The sequence below is a fragment of the Phocoena phocoena genome, chromosome 2, assembly GCF_963924675.1.
Source record: "Phocoena phocoena chromosome 2, mPhoPho1.1, whole genome shotgun sequence".
NCBI lineage: Eukaryota > Metazoa > Chordata > Mammalia > Artiodactyla > Phocoenidae > Phocoena > Phocoena phocoena.
In genome coordinates, this window is record NC_089220.1 from 106,899,085 (window position 1) to 106,921,795 (window position 22,711).

Sequence of the window (22,711 nt, forward strand, 5' to 3'; positions counted from 1 at the left end):
TCTCCTCAGTCCCTGGGCACCAGGCGGTACACCTCCAGACCCTTTCTCTGAGGTCTCCTTGGCCCTGCTGATGGCTTGTTGAGCAATGTCAAATATGACCCCACAGCATGGTCCACGAGAAACATTTGTGCATCCCAGGGCTCTGTCATCAAGGTAGTTACCCTTGCCTTTCTCTCACCCTCTAGATTTCCTGGGCAGGAGTCAGGCCCCAGCCTTCAGCCCACTTCTGCTTGCTTTCTCAGGCCTGAGTCAGGCACCACTTTTCTGGCTGGAAATGGACACATTTCCAAACTCTCTGAGTTGTCCCCTTGAAATTCCCCTCAGCAGATAGTGGTAGAAGGTGTCATTTCCTTACCCTTCCACCAAGATGGGGGTTGGAACTCAGCATAGCAACAGCTTTAACCAAAGAAATCTCTTCATCAATCTTCTTACCAAATCCTCTCTGTTCTCTCAAAACTCATATTCTTGAAGTGGATAAAGGGGTTCAAGAGCCATGGAACAAGTTCTCATGTTTTCCCCTTAGAATCCTCAATTAAATCTGAGGCAGAAGAGTTCTATTCTAATACCTTGTGTATTAGTTACTTATTGCTGCATGGCAAATTACACCAAAACTTAGTGCTGTAAACAATAAACATTTATTATCACTCACAGCTTCTCTGCATCAGGAATTAGGGAGTGGCTTCTGGCTCAGGGTCTAGTGAGGTTCCCGTCAAGATGTCAGCCTGACTGAGGCTTCACAATGGCTTCCAACGTGGTTCCCCCACATGGTATGCAAGTTGGTGCTCGTTGTTGGTGGAAGGCCTCAATTCCTCTCCATGTGGAATTGTCCACAGGGCTGTCTGAGTGTTCTTAGGACATGGCAGCTGGATTCCTGCAGAGCGAGCAACTCAAGTGATCACAAGGTGAAAGCAGTAACATCTCTTATGATCTAGCTTCAGAAATCACACACTGTCACCTCTGATTCTTTTTTAGTCATGGCAACCAGTTCTGGTTCAATATGGAAGGAAACTACAAGGGCACGAATATCAGGAATCAAGGATCATCGGGTGCGGGGGGGCACCTCGGAAGCTTCCTAACATACCCGGTTACACTTCAAATGACCACTGTCCCCTAAAACAAACTGAACCAAGTACAAGTAAAGAAGAACCCATTAATTTAGATTGTTTAATCAAAATTTCTTTGGGGACTTCTTGATCTTCAAAACTATATAAGTCACCTGGCCCTCTTCACATTTGTTCCTTATCTGTAAATGGGTCCAGGACTCTTCTTGAAGGAAGTCAGGGCCCAGGCCTGATATTAAGGGTTCTTTTTGGTTCTCCTATCTCTGATTTTACATAATAATCAGAAAACAAAGCTTTGGAAATATCTTTTAGTGCTAATATTTACACTAAAATTTACAATTAAATAAAAACATTCTAAGGTGTATACAAGAATCATCTCTGTTTTATTTATTTACAGAGTAATGATTTAAACTGAATACATTTGGGCACAGTAAATATTTGACATGAAAAGCAGTTGTATCAGAATGGGCATCAGAAAAATAGCAACTCATCTGACACATAATTACTAGAAAATATTTTTCTGTCGATCATTTAAGTGTTACAAATCCTGAGAATGTTAAACACTGAACAAACTAGGTACTACCTTATAATTAAATCTTGCTTGGAAATCATCCTTTAAAAAAATGCACTGAGGTACAAATCACCTACATATTAAACATGAGTCTTTTACATTTTACAAAGAGTTTAAACAAATATATCAAATGATTCCAGTTCAGTGGCTCTTAAAACAGCTATTAGTCAGGTTCAAGGACACACTGTTCCACGATTTCCCGTAAGTTGGGGTTCTCCATTGCAGCTGCCACTCGTTCTTTGTCATTTATCTGCTTGTTGACTACAAAACACACAGGCAAAAGTTAGCAGGACTATGTCAATACACAGCAACAGACAGTAATTTTATTAGCTTGTTAAAACAGAATTTAACTCCTTGAGAACTTAACGCAGGTTTTGGCTAGTTATTCATAAGTTTCGAAGGGGAGACTTAAAGAGAAAAAAATCCCCTGTAATCCCACTTTTGCTTTTCCTAAATCCCACCTCTGTTATTTTTAAGCGGCTGCCACTTTATTTCTCTCTGTAGGCTAAAGATCCTTTATACAAAAAATGCTTCTCTACTCCCATTTTAATACATTAACCCAGGAAGACAACACCTACCCCAAGATTCCCTAAAGCTTTACTTGCTGGACCTTTGATTTCAATTTCAAGTACACAGCTCTCTATCCTGCCACCAAAGAGAAGAATCAAGCTCTTTTTAGCGCTTATAATTCAAAGTTCCTAGAGCTGGATATTCCTCACAGATGTGTGGGCACTGGCCTAAACCAGTCAATATCCACAGGGCTTAACTCTAGTTACACTTCAAATGACCACTGTCCCCTAAAACAAGCTGAACAAAGTACAAGTAAAGAAGAACCCATTAATTTAGATTGTTTAATCAAAATTTCTTTGATTAAGGAAAAGCTTAGGAAAAGCTAAGAGCTGATTTTGTTCCTTTTTGCAAATGACCCAATAGATACTTGGCTGGCAGAATAACGTAATACCCAAGATAAAGTACTATATGAAGCTGTTTTCTAAAAATGGTTCAAAATTCACTTACTATCTTCCTCCGTTGAGTGGGTTCCTTCAGAAATGTAGATTTCCAACTAGGAAAAAAATACATTAAAAGCAAAACATTTAGAGCATTCTAAGATGAGTGAGGTGGAATGTACAATGGACTCAAGAGTCTAGGGATGAAAGCCCAAATCCTGTAGACTTGGGACAAATCTTCACATTCTTCTCTAAAATGAGGGCTGAAGTTAGTAGGATTTTTTATTTTGGTCATGTGGGGAAGGCCCGCGGCGGGTATTCCCATTGATTATTTTTTAATGAATACAAACCTACAATTTTATACAAGTGAGATCTCATACATGTTTTACTCAACAATATATATCCCCTGCACTCTACCTCTTCCTCCCAAATCAGTATCTAAGCTTTCTTCCTGCCCCACCCCACAAGAAAGCCACATTAATAATCTAGTGTTGGGGCTTCCCTGGTGGCACAGTGGTTGAGAGTCCACCTGCCGATGCAGGGGACACGGGTTCGTGCCCTGGTCCAGGAAGATTCCACATGCCGCGGAGCAGCTGGGCCCGAGAGCCATGGCCGCTGAGCCTGCGCGTCCAGAGCCTGTGCTCCGCAACGGGAGAGGCCACAACAGTGAGAGGCCCGCATACCGCAAAAAAAAAAAATAATAATAATCTAGTGTACTTTCTTCCATATTTTTCTCTATACCCACATAATTTAAGATTTCACACACACACACATTACATACATACACACACACACACACACACACACACCAAGGCTAGAAGTTTCTTTTTATCGTGTACTTTACAAAAATGGGATCACAATATATAGTTTTCAGTATCCTCCTTTTCTCATCTACTATTATCTTGATAAATTTATTCTCAAGTACAATACTGGTTAAGCTATCTCTCCTGGTCCTGCTGCACTCACTTCCTTAAACTAGCTAACCTCCAAGAACCAGAGCTTTTGAGACAAACCTACAAAATTATTGCAAATCTTGTGGTAAATAAATCATGCTATATGATAAAGATATGTCTATTTTTCAGGGAACATTGGAGCATGTGATATAATTCGCATATACTTATTTACTACTGAGATAAATGTTTTTCATGAGGGGGGAAAATCATAGCCTATTATGGCTCTAAGAGACCCTAAAGACCATTTAGTCCAGTCTTCTTTAAAAGACAAAACACCATATACATTCCCCCAGTGGCATAACACTAACTCTTATTCTAAACAACAAAGGAAGTGGTATAAAATCACTCTATACTCATTTACTTTGGCTTAAAATTATGCACGACTCATTATTCTGAAAAATGGTAAATAAAGGGGAAGAGTCAAGCATTTACCTTGCTATTCCTATGCAAACTATACCTCAGGGTAACCAAACAGTTGGTTTGGTCCACAGAAGATTCTAAATTTGAGGTTTCTTGTGGCCCTTTTTAAGTGGTTCTTAATTGGTTTTAAATTTTTGGATGAATATTGTCACCCATCAGGGAAATGCAAATCAAAACCACAGTTAGATATCACTTCACACATTCTAGTGATGGCTATAATGAAAAAAAGAGATAATCATGATAAGTATTGGCAAGGATGTGCCGAAATCAGAACCCTCATAGGCTGCTGGTGGGAATGTAAAAGGGTGAAGTGGCTATGGAAAACAGTCTGGAAGTTCCTCAAAAGGTTAAACATCGAGTTACCATAGAATCCAGGAAGAAAAGAAATGGAAAACATATGCCCTCGGTGGAAAAGAAATGAAAACACATGTCCACACAAACACTTGCACACAAAGGTTCATAGCAACATTATTCATAAAAGACAAAAAGTGGAAACAACCCAAATGTCTACCAAATTATAAAACAAATAAATACAATGTGATATCTACACAAAAGAACAGTACAAGGCAAGGCAAAGAATGAAATACTGATACATGTTATGACATGAATGAATTCTGAAAATATTATTCTAAGTGAAAGATAGCAGTCTTAAAAGACCACAAAGTATATGATTCCATTTAAATGAAACACCCAGAATAGGCAAATCTATAGAGACAAAAGTGGTTGCCTTGGGATGGGAGAGGGTTTAGGAGAAATGGGGAATGACTGCAAATTGGTATGGGTTTTTTTACTGGGATGATGAAAATGTTCCAAAATTGATAGTAGCGATGGCTGCATAATTTTGTGAATATACCAAAAAACATTAAATTCTATACTTTAAATAGGTGGTTGTATGATATGTGAATCAAATCTCAACAAAGCTATTATAAAACAACAACAAAAAACACAGTCCTTACCTTATGTTTAAACGGTAAACACCGCTGAAGTTTAACTCTTAAGCACAGCCCTGCGGAGGAAAAAAAAAAGCCCCAATTATCTCTTCTTATTGGTTCTTGAAAAGGCATACAGCTGTGTCTGGGTGTCTCTATACAAAACAGTAGCTGAAAAGAGCTTAGGCTCAATCCAATGTACGCCTCCTTTGAGCCTGGCACCTTTACCTAGCAACTTTAATATTGATACATCTTACGAATTCCTCATGATAATCCAGTGAGCTAGGTATTGTCAATCCCATTCTACAAATTATGAAACCAAGGTCACAGTGTAACTTACCCAAGATCAAAGAGCTAGTAAAATGACAGAGTTGGGACTGGAACCCGAAACCACTGCAAAACGCAGGTCCTTTCTGCTGTATCAATTTGCCTTCCATCAAAGGTCAATTCACTCATTAAACTTTATTGAATGCCTGCAACAGGTCAGGCCACACAAAAACTTAAAACCGGTGCGTCCCTGGTGGCACAGTGGATGAGAATCCACCTGCCGATGCAGGGGACACGGGTTTGTGTCCCAGTCCGGGAAGATCCCACATGTCGCGGAGCGGCTGAGCCCGTGAGCCATGGCCGCTGAGCCTGCGCGTCCGGAGCCTGCGCTCCGCAACGGGAGAGGCCACAACAGTGCGAGGCCCGTGTACTACAAAAATACAAAAAAACAAAAAAACTTAAAACCAAGTAAGCCACTTAAAAAGCACCACAAGCGGTCTTCCCTGGTGGCGCAGTGGTTGAGAATCTGCCTGCCGATGCAGGGGACACGGGTTCTGAGCCCTGGTCTGGGAAGATCCCACATGCCGCGGAGCAACTGGGGCCGTGAGCCACAGCTACTGAGCCTGCGCGTCTGGAGCCTGTGCTCCGCAACAAGAGAGGCCGCAACAGTGAAAGGCCCGCGCACCGCGATGAAGAGTGGCCCCCGCTCTCTGCAACTAGAGAAGGCCCTCGCACAGAAACGAAGACCCAACACAGCCTAAATAAATAAATTTATTTTAAAAAAAAAAAGGACCACAAGCAATCTCTCAAATTTGGAACCTCTGTGCCTGCAGGGCACAAATAGAGTTGTTTCCCTAAAACAAGCTCCTCTGAAGTTCAGTTTATCACCCCAATACCAAGTCACAGTTCAATATTTTTTTTTCCAGTTGAGACTTCCAAGAGAAATTAAAAGTCAGCTTGGAACAGAGCCTCAGTGCCAATGTTTCACTTCTCCCCCACCATAAAATATGGCATACAATTTTAACTAAGTCTACACCTCTAGACAGAGAAGATAAACCAAGCTGCTCTTATTATGAGGAAAAAGTGTCTCAGTAATGAGTTTTTGAAAAATAGGGTCAGAATGAATCTCTAGTTCCCTGGCTTTGCAGGTTTTTATTTAGAGCAATTTATTTCCTCTCCCAACTAATATCAATACATAAGGGCTTGTTACGTTATAAGGAACATTTTCTTAGTATTTTGGTTTGATTAAAAATAAACAACAATAACAAAACCCCAAACATAACACAGCAAAACATAATTGTTAGACTACCTCTCTTTTGGGGAGGTATGAAATTAATTTGCTTGTGGTTTTCTAAAGTACCACTAGGTTTTCTAACAGAATCATCTGAAAAATTCCAGAGAAGGAAAAAGAATTAAATGAGCTACAATGAGATTGGGCCTACCTTAGAGTCTACAACACAGTAATTCCATAATAAATATTAGGGAATTCTAAAGAAAATATATAATTTCCTTAAGAAGGGTCTCCCTTAAAAAAAAAAAAAGAAGGGTCTCCCTTTAGAGTATCTATCTGCCTTAAAGCTTATCTGGAGGGTTGTCCTTCCTCTGCTCCCCCATTGTCTCCTTAATTTGTTTCTTGAGCATCCTCATGTGTTCTAGTCACTGTTGGTAGGTATTTTACCCATAAATAATAACTGTTTTACAATTCACAAAGCACTTTCTTGAATATCAGTATCCTCAAGATAGGCAGTATAGCATAACTGAGACAGGTAATTTGGGTTCAAAAGTGGCTCCACTACACACTAGCTGTGTGACGCCAGGCAAGTTACTTAACCTCTCTGAACTTCAGTTTCCTTATCTGTTATACAAGTATTATAATAGTACCACTATATATAAGGTTGTTACGCATGAGGAGTAAATATAGTCATGCTTAAAACAGCAGTTGATGCATAATAAGTATCCAGTAAATGTTAGCTATTACTATTTTATCATTTTCATTTTACAGCCAGGAACCAAGATGAGTGATTTGTTCCACATCACATAGCTAATATGTGGCAGAGCTGGAAGCTAAATCTAGACTCCAAACCCTATGCCCTTCGTATCCTGCCTTCAGCCATTCTTGTTTAAGTCAACAGAAAAGATTATCAAGTGGTTTTTCTGCCCTACCCACTCACCCGCTTTGAGTCTTCCTTGTCTTTGGAATGATATACCAGGGTAACTGAGTAGGTGACAACCTAAGCAGTCAGGGTGGAACTCTGACTCAGATGCCTTTCTCTGCTTAGTACTACCTGATCATAGGAAATGCCTCCTAATGCATCAGCCAGAAAAAGGACTCCCTTCATCGACTTTTCCAGTCATGTTGCTTGAACACGATTGCTATCATACACTACCATACAACCTTCTCAAAAGCCAATGGTCTTAAATGAAACCCATATCAAAAGGGCCAAAAAAGTGACAAAACTCTGTCAAAAGGTGTAGAGATCTGAAATTCAACCATAATCTAATCTTGACACCTTTACAGTTATTTTTATTTCATGTGCTCTCTCAATCTTTGTCCACGTAAACACAGTTTTTTAAAATAACTGCAATCATGACGCAAATTCAATTTATCATTCAAGCTTTTTCATCCACTCTTACACAGATACTTTGATTCCTTGATTATATTCATCATTTTCAATAGAAATAAGAAATGCCATTATTTTTATATCATTTCAGTATTAATCGATACTATAGTTTCTTCCAGGATTTATTATAATAAATTTACTATATATGTTTTGTACATGCTACTATTTTCTCCTAGGGAATTATTTCCTTAATTCCTCAGTCAAAGAGTATGAACTTCTTTTTTGGCTATACCACGCGGCTCATGGGATCTTAGTTCCCTGACCAGGGATTGAACCCGTGCCCTTGGCAGTGAAAGTGCAGAGTCCTAATCACTGGACCACCAGGGAATTCCCTGTGACTTGCTAATATTTACCCAGAGACTTAAAAATATTTCTACCATATGACCCAATAATTCCACTTACAGAAATTTATCCTGAAGTAATAACTAGAGATAAATAAAAATATTTATGTGTAAAGCTGTTCATCATAGTATTATTTATAATTGTAGGAGGCTAGAAGTAGTCTGAATGGTTACAAAAATGATGACCATATAATTATATGACCATATAGTTGACCATATAACTAAACAGTAATATTTAAGGAGAACTAAAAAACATTTCTCATCTACTTCATGCTTTCTATTACTTAACCCTTACAACTCAGTAGTTACCCTTACTATCAGTATTTTACAGATAAGGAAATAGGCTTGGAAAGGTTAAGTAACTTGCCCAAGACCAAAGAGTGACAGAGCTGACAGAGCTGGAATTTTAGCCTAGAGCACACATTCTAATGACAACTTTAAAAATTTTTCTTCTTTATACTTTTGTGGAATTTCAAAATTATTGCCAACAAACATGTTACTTTTATAATTTAAGAAACACAATATAAATATTACTTTTTGAAATCTGTTTTCGATATCTGCTGATTCAGAAACTGTCCAATGACGAAAAATATGTATTCAAGAATGCTTTTTCTAGTATTGGAATTTTATAACCACAATAGTATCTATGGATTCACAGACCATCTAGTCCCTCAAGATGTGCCCCATATGCTGGAAACCACTACTTGAGGGATCCCAGGTCCAACAAGTGAGAAAAGAAAGACAACTCACAACAATAGTAGAAACAACAATAGAATATTTACCTTTCCAATCCTTTTTATAAATTTGTCTATTTTTAAATAGGTAATATAGTCTCAATGTTCAAAAGCTTAAAAATATAAAAAGTTATAAAGTCTCCCTGCCACCCTATCCCCCATCTGACCAGTTCCCACCATCACTAATACCCACACCCATCTTAGATATTCATTTCTTATGTTTTCTTTATGGATATGCAATCAAATATAAATGTACATTTTTGCTCCTCTTTACACAAATGTAGCAATATTATACTTGCTTTTATTTCCAAACAGTATGTCATAGAGATCTTTCCATATTAGTATATGGAGAGCTTCTTCATTCTTTTTTATAGCTGCATAGTATTCCATTGTTAATAAACACCATCACTGATTATTTAATTGGTTCCCTACTGATCAAGATCTGGTTTGAAATAAACTTTCTTTACCTTCTTTTTAACAAAGTATACATTCAAAGATATCTATTGTATATCTCACAGCTAACTAATCCAAAATATTGGGAATGCAACCTCTCAAAAAGAAAACTACCTGAAAAAATACCCTCCCACCAGGACTTCTCCCCATGCTACACAGAAGCCAAGAGAGCAGCTAAAAGGAGAAGATGGTAAGGACAGCAGTGCTAGTCTGACAACACCCATTCCGATCTCCAGAACTGAGGAGAGGAGCTGGCCCACACTCAGGCTCCATTAATTGTAGAGAAGCAGCATGGTATAGCTAAAGGAAAAACACACTTAAAGTCAGGAGACCTGGAATTGAGCCTCAGCTTCATCATTTCCTGCCTACATGATGCTGAGCAAGTCCCTTAAACTCTCTGAGCCTCAGGTTCCTCATCTGTAAAATGAAGATAATATTGACCCTCTCATACACTAATTGTTGAGAACTACAGAAAATATTCTGTAAACCATAAAGTATGATACATGATGTTAATTGTTACTGTGGGTCAGTATCAGCTAGAATAATTCAGAATTAATATATAAATATCTTTATCTAAAACCTTACCAATAAGAGTCGCCAAAGAGCAATGAGGTACTGTTGGCGTGAACCTGATAATAACCAAATAGTCTTCTTCATTTATCTCCTGAACCTCCACACAACTTTCCGTTACCACTTCCAGTTCTTCTAAAGTATTGGGTTTCTCTGGGTCCCGGATAGTTCGAATCAAATCTAAAGAAACATCAGAGAAAAGGTTTTATGTTAAAACATGAATATTCTAAATACAAACAATTTTGCCAGTCCTAATCCAAACATTGACTTCTTTTTGTCTGAGCAAATACTACAGCCACTCCCCAGGTTTCTGACAGAAATTTCCACTACTAGTGTCCTTTTGAGAAAACCATTTTCTTGGATTATTACTACCTCATGTCCAGTTTCTTGGATCCAACCTTGCAGAGAGAATACATGAATGTGGAAAGTGTCATAGAAGTTCAAGGGAAAAAATAACTTAGTTTGGGAGAATGCAGTATTGGGATTTATAGAAATGGAATCTGAATCAAGCCTTTAAAAATGGGTAACATTTTGGGGAATTCCCTGGCGGTCCAGTGGTTAGGACTCCACGCTTCCACTGCAGGGGCCCAGGTTTGATCCTTGATCAGGGAACTAAGACCCTGCAGGCCGCACTGTGTGGCCAAAAAAAACCCCACAACAAACAAAAAACAAAAACAAAAAAATGGGTAACATTTCAATATTTGCCATTTAAGGTGAAGGAAAGTAAAGAACAAGTTTAGTTTGCACGGAACTCAGCATAAGGGAAGAAGTTATTAAGAGTTTAGGCCAGCCCATTAAGGCTCTTTTAGAGTCAGCTACAGTCCTCAAGAGGTTCTGAACAAGGGAGTGACATGGACAGCATTACACTGTCAGCTGGTAGACTGAGAACTAAAGAGCAGAGCCAGGGATACTAGCTGAAAAACTTGGGCCTAAAACAGGGACATGACCATAGCAATAGAGAGGAGGGGAAAGACGAAGAAGTAATTTCAGAGGCAGAATCAACAGAATCTGACAACTATTTGGATGAAGAAGACAAGGAAAGGGAGAAAAGGAAGATGACTAAGATTGTAAATCTAAGCGCCTGTGAGAACAAAGATAGAATAAAAATAAAAAAGAAGAGAGAACAAAGGAAGAAATTTGGGTGGGGGCTGAGATAAACAGGTTAAATCTTATATATAATCATTCTGAGGTGCTTAAGGGGCAAACCAATGGAACATTCCAGCAAACACTGAATTATGGCATAAGGTTTAAGAGAACCAAGGCTGGAGTGGCTGTTGAACTCATGGGATTCACAAAGAACAATGAGTAGAACCATAGTTTTCACCTTGGCTGAACAATGGAATCACTAGGAATGTTTCAAAACAAAAACAAAAACTGGTGTCTGAACCCTACCAGGGATTCTGATTTAATTGATTCACAGTATGACCTGGGCATTGAGACTTAAAAAAATTCTTCAGGCTGTTCTTATGTGCAGTCCAGTTGGAGAATCACAAATGTAAAGGGAAAGAGAACCAAGTATGGATCTGTAGGAAGCACCAAATTTGGGGATCAATAGGAGGAAGAAAAGCAAAACGCAGCATAAAGGAAAGAGGGGATGGTTAACAACATCAAATGCTGCAGAAAAGGGCCTTCCCTGGTGGCACAGTGGTTAAGAATCCACCTGCCAATGCAGGGGACACAGGTTCGATCCCTAGTCTGGGAAGATGCTACATGCTGTGGAGCAACTAAGCCCGTGCACCACAACTACTGAGCCTGCGCTCTAGAGCCCGCGAGCCGCAACTACTCAGCCCATGTGCCACAACTACTGAAGCCCGTGCACCTAGAGCCTATGCTCTGCAACAAGAGAAGCCACCACAATGAGAAGCCCGCGCACCACAATGAAGAGTTGCCCCCGCTCGCCACAACTAGAGAATGCCCGCGTGCAGCAACGAAGACCCAACACAGCCAAAAATAAATTTAAAAAAAAATGCTGCAGAAAAATGCAGGTTAACGAAAGCTAAAGCCAGTCTCAGGTCACCTGTAAGAAAGCACCTTCGGTAGAGAGGTAAAGGCAGAGGCCAGCTTGCAAAAGGGGAAGTGAGAAGGAACTGCAAATGTAATCCTAAGGCTTTGACAGGGAAGGAGGGAAGAGCAAAAAAAGGACATTGCGTTTAGAAAAAGCTAGAACAATGACAAGGATAAGGGAAACTTGAGTATGTTTTATAGCCCAAGGGGAAGGATCAAACAGAGGAAGGAAAAAATAATAGAGGAAGAGCCACTGAAATTTCAAGGAGGGGAGGGGAGGAGGCTGGTAAAATAAGCAGAAAGGAATGAGACCAAAGATGTGGGAGGCTGGGTTCGAGGTGGAGAGGAAAAGATTTCCTTCTTACCCTGAGGTTGTAGAAAAAGATGGAAAAGGAGAATGATAAGAGAAATAGTGAGGTAGAAAAAAGCAGAGGGAGTTCACATGCGACAGGCTTGATGTTCTCAAGCCCGAGGTTTTGTTCTATTACTCACAGCATCCCTGTAATCAGAAATCCAGCAGGGAAAAACAAATCAATCAAACTCTATCTTCTCCCCAGCAACTCCTGAGCTTATCACTTGATTAGAAACAGAATTTGAAAAGGGAAGCAGGAAAAAGAGGCTTCACAAGGCTGTGAAACACAGGGCTCAGGGAAACAGGTTTTTTTGAAAAGGAATTTTTTCCCTTTCATCCTAGGCCTTTTCCCTGTAAGGCTCATATATACAAGCTGCATTATGTTGTTCATATGTTAAATAACTCTGAAATTAAACCTCACGCCTTATTTAACTTCTCTCCTTTTCTAGGGATTTGCATTTATTTTTTTAGAAAGCAATGTTGCTCTCCTCACATTGCTCCCTTGACTTAAATTCTTCTACTGGCTCTGCACTGATATTAAATTCTTCATTTATATTTAAACCTTCAGGATCCAGTTCCAACCTGCTATGTAAAACAATTTTTGACCACACCTCCCTCCACCTTTAACCACAAACCCTACCTGTACAATGAAGATGGTTCCAGGGGTTGAATAGAGAATATAAGTGTGTGTGCGTATATGTATAATATATATTATACATATATAACTCACTGTGTGTGTATTTTTTTTGCACTCCAGGCTTGGGTGTGTTAAAGAACTATAAGTTCAAGGCCGGGCTCTTGGGGACCTCTGCTTTACTGCTTTGTGGAGATCATTCCACTCACACTTGTCACCTGACTGGGTTTAAGTCCTGCCCCTAGCAAGAGGTAAACCAGATTAACTTCGAAGGTCTTTAACATCCCTGGCTTCTATCTACGGGCCTATAATCCTTACCTGCATTATCTGTATTCTTGTGGTTATACTTTTACCCTAAGTCAGCAGGAATCTTTGAACGCTCGTTAGATCCAGTCGTTTTAGTTTTCAAAAACAATACTAATAAGTCCCCAAAAGGCAAGTCATAAAGCAATTATGAAGTGATGAAAAGCGCTCTAAGTTTGGAATCAGAAGACAAGAGCTTTGGTTTTTGCTGTTTCTTTACTGGCAGAGTGGCCTCCAGGTAGTTGTTTAACCACTCTACACCTTTATTTCCTCATCTGTACGATGAAGATGGTTCCAGGGGTTGAATAGAGAATATGTGTGTGTGCATATATATAATATACGTTATACATATATATAACTCAAAGTGTGTGTATTCTTTTTTGCACACCAGGCTTGGGTGCGTTAAAGAACGATAAGTTCAAGGCCGGGCTTTTGGGGACCTCTGCCTACGGCCTCTGCAGCAGAAGAGGGTGGCTGTGACCTTGGGCCAGTCCCCAACTCGGCAGTCACCCAGCAGTACCCTCGGCGGCGGAAGGAGGAGTGTGTGTCCAGGGGCTAGGAAGGAAGGAGGTTCAAGTAGGGCAATCAGGCCAGCTTTGCTTCCTAACCAAACACCCTAGACTTTTGCTCTGCCCATAAGTCTTGAGATAGCCACTAGAACGTGGGGGCAGACAAGGGAAATGAAGCGTTTGAGACCTCCAGGCTCGGCTTGCCCCGGGTTTAGCAAGAGCCTGGGTCCTAGAAAGACCCACATGCCCGTGTGACTTAGGACTCCGGAGAAAAAGCTTCCTACGCTCCCGGACGAGATCTGGCAAAAACTCGAGTCTCCACTCTTAACCCTCAGGTGAGGCCCTCGTTACCCGCGCCTCCACGTATACCACCAAATGCTGCCCTGGGTAAAATTAATTACCATAAACTTCTAGCGCTTTCTCTTCCATGATCCGGGGCTGCCGGGCAGCTCCCCGCTCAAAGAGGCCCGACAGCCACAGGACTCTGCTCAGCGTCCAGGAGAGCAGTCCGGACACCCGCTCCATCCTTACGCTCCGCCATCCCTGGCGACTGTCCCACCCGAGCCACCGTCTCTCAGCAGCGAGCCTCGCGACTTATCAACTTCCTGGTCTTCAAACGGGCCAAGAGACGCCTAAAGGTCCAGGGCAGAGAATAGGCGGGACCGGACGGAGTATCGCGAAGGACCTAGGTAAGGGAGCCACGAGAACTACAAGCCCCAGCATGCTTTCCTCGGTTTCGGCGGAACAAGGGGAAAACAATTCCTAGAGGCCCATGAGGCGCGTTGCGTGCTGGGTCGTATGGGCGTTTTCTTTGGAAGACGGCGAGCTGCAATATGGGATCTGTAGTCTCCAACGGTGGGCGGGGGCAGGTAACGGTCTGTTAACCGCCGTTAATTGCCTCACTCAGCGTCTGGATAAGCTAAAGATGAAACCCTGAAGAGGTAGGGGAAAGGAGATCTTGATTTCTAGTGCTGGAAGAGCGTCTGCACGGTGACGCCCTACTATTATTTCTCCGAGGGGGCCGCTTCCTGTCAAAGTTTTCTTACGTCCTAGTCAGGCCGGAAGTGAGTTTCCGTCGCGGTTAAACGGGATATCTTTGGAGCCTAGTAAGGATGGTTAGGCGTGGCGGGAGGAGGGGTTCCTTTCTGTTTTCTCGTCTCTTAGAGACTCAGGCTAGCACAGCTCCCCACTACGAGCTGAGTATTTCTGCCAATCGCCTTCAAGATAACTTAGAACGAGAGAGCTTTCCGACTGTCCAGTGTGTCCAATAGTGACATTGGAGATCGCCATCCTAAAAAGAACGTCTTAAGCCCTCCAGTTTGGTGGCAGTGATGGATGCCAGTAACAAGGTTGATGATGCTAATTTTACTTTTATCCATCCATCCCTACAGTCAAATCTCAAACCTTTATTCGATACTTAATTTGCCAGACTTGGTCTATAGACGCCAAGGATACGAAGATAGGACACGGCCCTTACCCTCAAGCAGCTCACAGACCTGTGAGGGAGCCAACCCCTGATGTTGAGGAATTTGCAGTTTCGAACAAATGAAACCTTTTGTCAAAGTTGATGACAAGTTTCGTACCATCTCTATTTTATTTTTTATAAATTTATTAATTTTATTTGTTTTTGGCTGCATTGGGTCTTCGTTGCTGTGCAGGCTTTCTCTAGTTGCGGTGAGCGGGGGCTACTCTTTGTTGCGGTACACAGGCTTCTCATCGTGGTGGCTTCTCTTCCTGCGGAGCACGGGCTCTAGGTACGTGGGCTTCAGTAGTTGTAGCATGCGGGCTCAGTAGTTGTGGCTCGCGGGCTCTAGAGCACAGGCTCAGTAGTTGTGGCGCACACGCTTAGTTGCTCTGCGGCATGTGGGATCTTCCCGGACCAGGGCTCGAACCTGTGTCCCCTGCCTTGGCAGGCGGATTCGTAACCACTGCGCCACCAGGGAAGCCCTCATACCATGTCTATTGAGAGGAAAGTAAGGATTATCTTGCTGAATTATCCCATGATAACATATCCCATTTATCTTTTTTTAATAGATATTTATTGGAGTATAATTGCTTCACAATACCGTGTTAGTTTCTGTTGCACAACAAAGCGAATCAGCCATATGCATACACATGTCCCCATATCCCCTCCCTCTTGAGCCTCCCTCCCACCCTCCCTATCCCACCCCTCTAGGTCATCGCAAAGCACCGAGCAGATCTCCCGGTGCTATGCTGCTGCTTCCCAGCAACCAACTGTTTAACATTCGGTAGTGTATATGTCAATGCCACTCTCACTTTGCCCCAGCTTCGCCCTCCCACCCCACGTCATCAAGTCCATTCTCGATGTCTACCTCTTTATCCCTGCCCTGCAACTAGGTTCATCAGTACCGTTTTCTTTTTTTTTTTTTAGATTCCATATATATGTGTTAGCATACGGTATTTGTTTTTCTCTTTCTGACTTACTTCACTCTGAATGACAGTCTCTAGGTCCATCCACCTCACTACAAATAACTCAGTTTCGTTTCTTTTTATGGCTGAGTAATATTCCTCCCATTTATCTTTAAACTCTTGTCTAGCTGATTAGATTTTAGGCCCACCAGACAACCAGTGAATAATTTAGGTCCCAGGAAAATTTCGTTCAGAGTTTAATAATTCCCCTGCCATCTGTTCCACTCCAGTTACTCCACAGCAATTGAGAGGATAGTTCTAACTTCCTTGTAATCAAATTTAGGACACTGAAGTCTCACCTCCTCTTTGAGGCCTCCCGATTTCTCCAAACAGAATTGATGATCTCTTTTACTATGCTCCCACAGCACATTATAGCACTGTTCACTTACATGCCCATCTCCCTCAAGCGCCTAGGGGGCCAGAAGCGTCTTTATTTCTATATCTCAAATGCATAGCAGGGTGCCAGGCACACAGTAGATGCTCAATATATATTTCTTGAATGAATTAACTAAACGTTGTTGAAAGAATGAATAGCAAAACTTTACTGTATCTGTTCAGAGACCTCAATCAAAAATATTTATTGAGGACTTCCCTGGTGGCGCAGTGGTTAAGAATCCGCCTGCCAATGCAGGGGACATGGGTTTGAGCCCTGGCCCATGAAGATCCCACGTGCTGCGGAGGAACTAAGCCTGTGCACCACAACTACTGAGCCTGCGCTCTAGAGCCCACGAGCCACAACTACTGAGACTGCGTGCCACAACTACTGAAGCCCATGCACCTAGATCCCGTGCTCCTCAAGAGAAGCCACCTCAATGAGAAGCCCACGCACCACAACAAAGGGTAGCACCCCGTTCGCGGCAACTAGAGAAAGCCTACGCAGAGCGACGAAGACCCAATGAAAGCAACAATTAAAAATATAAATAATTAAAAAAAATATTTATTGAAGCTCTATGTAGCCACTGTGCTTGGCATGGGTTGGTGGCACGAAGAGGTTTTCAGATTCGCTTCTTCATCTCCTTAAGAAGCCCGGTAGATAGAGCTATCTAGAGCACAAAGAGCCCTTAAGAACATGCATGTCCCCGAGCGCCTCCTTTTCTGTCCCTTTGCCCCGTGTGTTAAGAGCTCAGCCCTGAGACCAAGGGTTTGGATTGGCTGGGCAGGAGCCCCCGGTCGTCCCGCCCCGCCCCGCGCGCCCCGCGGGACTGGTAGCGGCCCTCCCTCTTCGAGGCGCTGGAACGCTTTGCTCGCGGCACTATCTCTTTATAAAGTTGTTGTTGCGGCTTCCGCCGTGGGTGGAGGAAGATGGCGTCGGGGGGTGGTGGCTGTAGCGCTTCGGGAAGACTCCCTCCGCCCTTCCCTGTCCTGGAGCCGGAGTCCGAGGGAGCAGTCGGGGGGTCAGAACCAGAGGCCGGGGACAGCGACACCGAAGGGGAGGATATTTTCACCGGCGCCGCGGATGCCGTGAGTTCGCACCCTTCGGGGCAGGCGGGCGGGCGCCCCCAAAGGAAAGCGACGCTAAGCGAGGGTTGGGGAGGCTGGGCAGAGTGGGCCCGGCGAGACCTTACGTTGGTGACAGTAGTCGTGGCTTGGGTTCTAGATGAGCACCGAGACGTAGGGCCCGGCTTCCCCGCCCCTGGGCGGACGGTGAGGAGTGAGGGATGTGGTGGCTTCTCAGCTGAGGTCCGTGACAGCGAAGAGCTTCCGAGGCGGGCATTTGGCCCTGCCTTGCGGCCCCACGGACCCACGGGGCTGGTTTGCTGGTGGTTTCCTGCCAGGCTGATTTAATAGATCAAGATAAGGGGGTGGGGTGCAGACTTTAATTTACCTTGCCTTACTGTTCCAAGGATGAATAATGTTATCTGGAGTTGCCCAGGATAGTGACCTGCCCACAAATCCTTTCGTTAGCTCCATCCTTACCGGTGATTACTAAAGGTCCTTTTGGATCTTAGTCTAGGAGAATTAACTTGACTCCTTTGATCTCTAGGAAAATCCTGCCAGATGTCGGTTGAAAAAGAGATCCTGCCAGATTAACCACTACGTAGATCGAAAGCTTTGTCCCTGGTTTTTGTGCCTAAGTACCTCAGTGGGAGCAAATCTGTAAATGAGAAGAGGAAATGGTGTTTCCCATAGTAATATCCGGGTTTCTTATAAGAGTTAGGTATTGAAAAAAACTCATCTTTATATGTGGAATGTGGAAATCAATAATCAGTTCTGGAACCAATGGAGATGTTTTTGGGCTGTTTTATATGAATACTGACTCATGCCATTTGGTACAGTTAGTTCCAGGTTGAAAACTTCTTCAGTGCTAGGAGTGAATGTATGTTTCTTTCTATCTTGGTTAATGCTTAGCTTCATAGTAGCTACTCAGTATATGAGTGACTAAATAAAACAGCTTTAAATTCTTTATGCAAGCATGTGTCTGAAAAAGTTTGAGGCTTCTCTCATTTAAGTCGGAAAAAGGTTAAGTTTCTTGGCAATGTCTTCTGTGATAATCATTAGATTTTTCCGTGTACTGTATTTAGGAATTAAGTCTATAATCCCAGCTCAAAAAGTGTTTGCTGATGCTTATATAACAGCTCAGACTGTCAAATGAAGTCTCTGTTATTCTGAGAAATAACTCTTGCTGCTAATTTAGTTCTGTATCCCATTTAAAACAAATCTTTTGTCTATTCCTTTAGTAATTCCCTCATAAGCCATGCAGAACAGCGACTGTTGATAACTGCTGAGATGGTAGATATTCAGACTGAACATCTGAAAACAGAGACTCTGGCTCTGAAAGCAATTGGTCACATTGGTAAATGATGATTTATTTTTCAAAAAGGACCCTGGAAAGATGAGTTGTTATTTTCTAAAGTTCTCTAAGTAAGTTCAAGAGGTTGTGATTTGATTGGTCTCACCAGATTACTTCCCAGAGGCATGCATACTTGTCTCCTAAGATAGTGAAAATACTTTGCCTAATTTCCATCTAAGGGGAGGAGGAGGGGGGTCAGAATGAACTTGTTCTACCACAGAAAGCCAAATTATTTTTATTTAGATTTTGATCCAGGAAAATTGAGTTGCTGAGGGAACTAAAATGCCACCCGTAAGCCATTTTTTAGCAGCTTGTCTTGATGTTAATCTTCAGAAAGCCGAGACCCCAAGATTCCTCACTAGTTAGGCTGTGAATTTTTTGTTAAATAGTCAATACAAATTATATTACAATAAATGCTTTAGTTGTGAGCCAGTGTGAGAAGATGGATTGCAGTGCTTCTGTATCTTAAGGAACAAGATTGAAGAATAAAGTAATTAAGAAAGTGGGCTTTGAAGCCTGGTTTAAATCCAGGCTCTGTTACTTGCTGGCTTAATCTTGGGAAGGGTACTTATTTACTCTGTACAGTTTCCTCACCTGTAAAATGTGAATAGTAATAGTATTTACCTCCACCATTATTGTGAGGATTAAATTAGAATACCTGTAAAACACTTAGAACAGTTGAGCATTTTGTAAACTAGAATTACTCGAAGAATCAAAAACCCCACAAAATCTAATAATGAATTAGAGAAGTTAAATTAATTAATCCTAAAAATGGTTAATATAATTTATCAAAATCAAACTGGTAATAAGATTGATTTGATTAAAAGCCATCAAAGTAGGCACTTAATGACTTCAGTAGCATCCTACTGATTTTTTATCTTCATACTAGGTTTTGTTGCATGTTGGAGGCAAAGAGAGGAATATTAAAGAATTGAGAAGCTGAGGCATATAAAGTTTAAAACTCATTTTTGGTATGCATGTAATTTCCTGGACATTGATGTAACAGCTGCTGCTGTTAATCATCCCATCTGCTCTCTTTTAGAGCCCAAGAGGCTTTCTTAATATGGTAATAAAAATATGATTTGATTTTTAATGGAAAGAGCAGCCCCTGATATGCATTTTAGGATCTACAAACCAGTTATTTGAATGGGATAGACTGGAGTTAAAAGGATTATTAAAACAAATCTGAAATCATTGCCTTAAGCCTGAAAACCAGTTTGTGGAAGGTCTGGTTCTTAAGAATACTCAAGACCTTATCTTCTTTATGCCTCTTACTTTGTGGACCTGTGAATAAAAAGGTCTAAAATTTTAAATATATTACCTGAATCTTTGATTGGACCTGAATCCAGATATGCATCTATTTAGTTAAAACTTTCTTAGTTCTAGGATAGGATTAATTTTTCCCTTAGTAAAAAGAGAGACTAAATTAGAGCCCCTTTTTGGTTCTTCTAATTCTTAAAATTGTTATGTTAAAAACACTAAATAGCATACATGTTTTTACATCTCATTTGACCTCACTGGTCTTATTTGCATACTTCTAAACCGGAAAGGTAAAATTGAAGCAAGTTCTTTATCTGCCATCCCAGAAGCTCTTATACGCTCATCTCTTTAGCAGTATGCCAGGACCACCATTAGATTTGCCCTCTGAATAAAAGAGGAGAACTGTGGTGGCCTTTCTCATGCTGAGAAAAAGGAGGGAAACATAGATTAATGATATCCTTGGTTCAGGTTTTGGCCAAATCTGGTAGCTTCTTCATTTGATGATATATTATACCAATTAGATTTTTTTTTCTCACCACTCTTATTCTTAAATTGAAACCCTTGTAATTAGAGAAATGGCTAGAAAAAAAGAATAGGATAAAGACAAAATAGCAGGGGACTTGAAAATGAAAAATCATATATTGAAAAAATTGTCTTTGGCTAATCAAGACTTATTTACATATTTCCACTGGTGTTTAAAGAACAATGTCACTAGCCTTTATTGGTAGTCAAAAGTCAAGGATAGCAATTGGCTTCTGATTGACAATGTTTTATGGACTATAGGGAATTATATAAACATAAGTTACATATTAACATTTAGACAGAAAAGGGCATGGTATTTTTAGAATCCAGTCCTACATCTATGATCAATATGACATGTATCCTGAGGGGAAAACAAATCAGCTTTTTTTAAATTGTGGTATAAAACAACAAAATTTATCATCATAACCATTTTAAATTGTACAGTTCAGTAGTGCTAAGTATACTCACATTTGTGTGAAACAGATCTCCTGCATTAAATAACAACTCCCCTTATCCCCCTTCCCTGGGCCCCTGGTAGCCACCATTCTACTTTCTGTTTCTATGAATTTGACTGCTTTAGATAACCTCATAAAGTGGACTCATACAGTATTTGTCTTTTTTGTGAATGGTTTATTTCACTTAGCACAGTATCCTCAAGATTCATCCATGTTGTAGCATGTATCATAATTTCCTTCCTTTTTAAGGCTGAATAATATTCCATCAAATGTATATACCACATTTCATTTATCCATACATCCTTCAGTGGACATGTAGGTTACTTCTGCCTTTTGGCTCTATGAGTAGTGCTGCTATGGGTATGCAAATATCTCTTTGAGACCCTGCTTTCAATTCTTTTGCATATATACTCGGAAGTGGGATTGCTGTATCATAAGGTAGTTCTATTTTTAAGTTTTTGAGGAACCTCCATACTGTTTTCCATAGCAGTTGCACCATTTTACAATGTTATCTCAGCTCTTTTTTAAGACCAGTTTATTTCCTTTTGAGTGCTTTTAGGATAACATCTTTAGATCTGGATATAAGTTGGTAATTTCATTAAAAGCTCTAAGGAAATTGATAGTTTAACTGGCTAAGATTTTAATTCTCTGTTCTGCAAAATGCGTGGTGGCTATTCCCAAAGGTATAACATGTCTTCAGTAAGTTTCTTGATACTGTCCTTTCTCTGTTCCTAATCAGACTTCTTTTTTTTTTTTTTTAAATAAGTTTATTTATTTATTTATTTATGGCTGTGTTGAGTCTTTTGTTACTGCGCACGGGCTTTCTCTAGTTGCGGTGAGCGGGGGCTACTCTTTGTTGCGGTGGGCAGGCTTCTCTTGTTGTGGAGCACGGGCTCTAAGCGTGCGGGCTTCAGTAGTTGTGGCACGCAGGCTCAGTAGTTGTGGCTCGCAGGCTCAGTAGTTGTGGCACACGGGCTTAGCTGCTCCACGGCATGTAGGATCTTCCTGGGCCAGGGCTTGAACCCGTGTCCCCTGCATTGGCAGGCAGATTCTTCATCACTGCACCACCAGGGAAGTTCCCTAATCAGACTTCTTAAAGTTAATCTATGCAACAGTATTTTTAAACAGATTTAATACTTAGTTTCTTTAGTTAATGGTATAGTCATTTACAACTAATATTAGTAAATAGTCATGGGTAACTGTCCGTCTAGTTTGTAGTATTTTCTATACGCATATTGTCTCAAACACTTGTTTTTGGAGCTAACATCACATCAGGTGGTCCAGATCTGATCAAAAGATCAGAAGTTGAAATTACACATTTTTCACACAGGTCTGATACAGATGTTCTTGGAAAAGTCAGTAACTGGTATTTTGTCTAAAGATTCATTTTAATGCTCAGCTCAAATTGTAAACTTCTAATAAGTTTAGATTTTCCTGAAGTACATAGACTCATTGGTTTCTTGATCATAGAATTGTACTAGCAGTTAACCTAGCTTTCAAGGTTATGGAGGAGAAGCTAACAAAAGTAGTTACAAAACACTTTTGGAGAAAGGGGCATGAGAGAAGACTTAAAGATGACTAATA

The 22,711-nt window shown here is 41.0% G+C and overlaps 2 protein-coding genes across 4 annotated transcripts in view; one reads left to right on the plus strand and one right to left on the minus strand.

Annotated features, from left to right (window-relative positions):
* Nucleotides 1-1,425: 1,425 nt before the first annotated feature.
* On the minus strand, nt 1,426-14,318 carry CIAO2A (cytosolic iron-sulfur assembly component 2A). 2 transcript variants are annotated; one of them, XM_065871984.1, is made up of 5 exons: nt 14,071-14,318; nt 9,883-10,047; nt 4,909-4,958; nt 2,650-2,695; nt 1,426-1,893 (listed from the first exon to the last, which is right to left on the minus strand). In XM_065871984.1, exons 1-5 carry the CDS (start codon nt 14,192-14,194, stop codon nt 1,796-1,798), a joined length of 483 nt encoding a protein of 160 aa, XP_065728056.1. In that variant the 5' UTR covers nt 14,195-14,318; the 3' UTR covers nt 1,426-1,795. The 2 variants fall into 2 exon arrangements, with proteins under 2 accessions (XP_065728056.1, XP_065728057.1); XM_065871985.1 differs by lacking the exons at nt 1,426-1,893; nt 4,909-4,958 and having other exon boundaries at nt 2,676-2,695; nt 14,071-14,194.
* A 3,054-nt stretch (nt 14,319-17,372) lies between these two features.
* The window catches only part of SNX1 (sorting nexin 1), a 36,144-nt gene continuing 30,805 nt past the window's right edge, over nt 17,373-22,711 (plus strand). Inside the window, exon 1 of one of the 2 annotated variants that reach the window (XM_065872700.1) lies at nt 17,373-17,560. In XM_065872700.1, coding sequence (XP_065728772.1) covers nt 17,402-17,560 — 159 coding nt within the window. In that variant the 5' untranslated portion in view covers nt 17,373-17,401. The remainder of the gene's footprint in view (nt 17,561-22,711) is intronic. The other variant, XM_065872701.1, reaches the window with a different exon arrangement.

Coding starts and splice junctions, on each gene's coding strand:
- CIAO2A (XM_065871984.1), bottom strand. CDS start 14,194: ATGGAGCGGGTGTCCGGACTGCTCTCCTGGACGCTGAGCAGAGTCCTG. Junction 4,959..9,882: donor CTCTTTGGCGACTCTTATTG/GTAAGGTTTTAG, acceptor TTTCCTCCGCAG/GGCTGTGCTTAAGAGTTAAA. Junction 1,894..2,649: donor CCACTCAACGGAGGAAGATA/GTAAGTGAATTT, acceptor TGTGTTTTGTAG/TCAACAAGCAGATAAATGAC.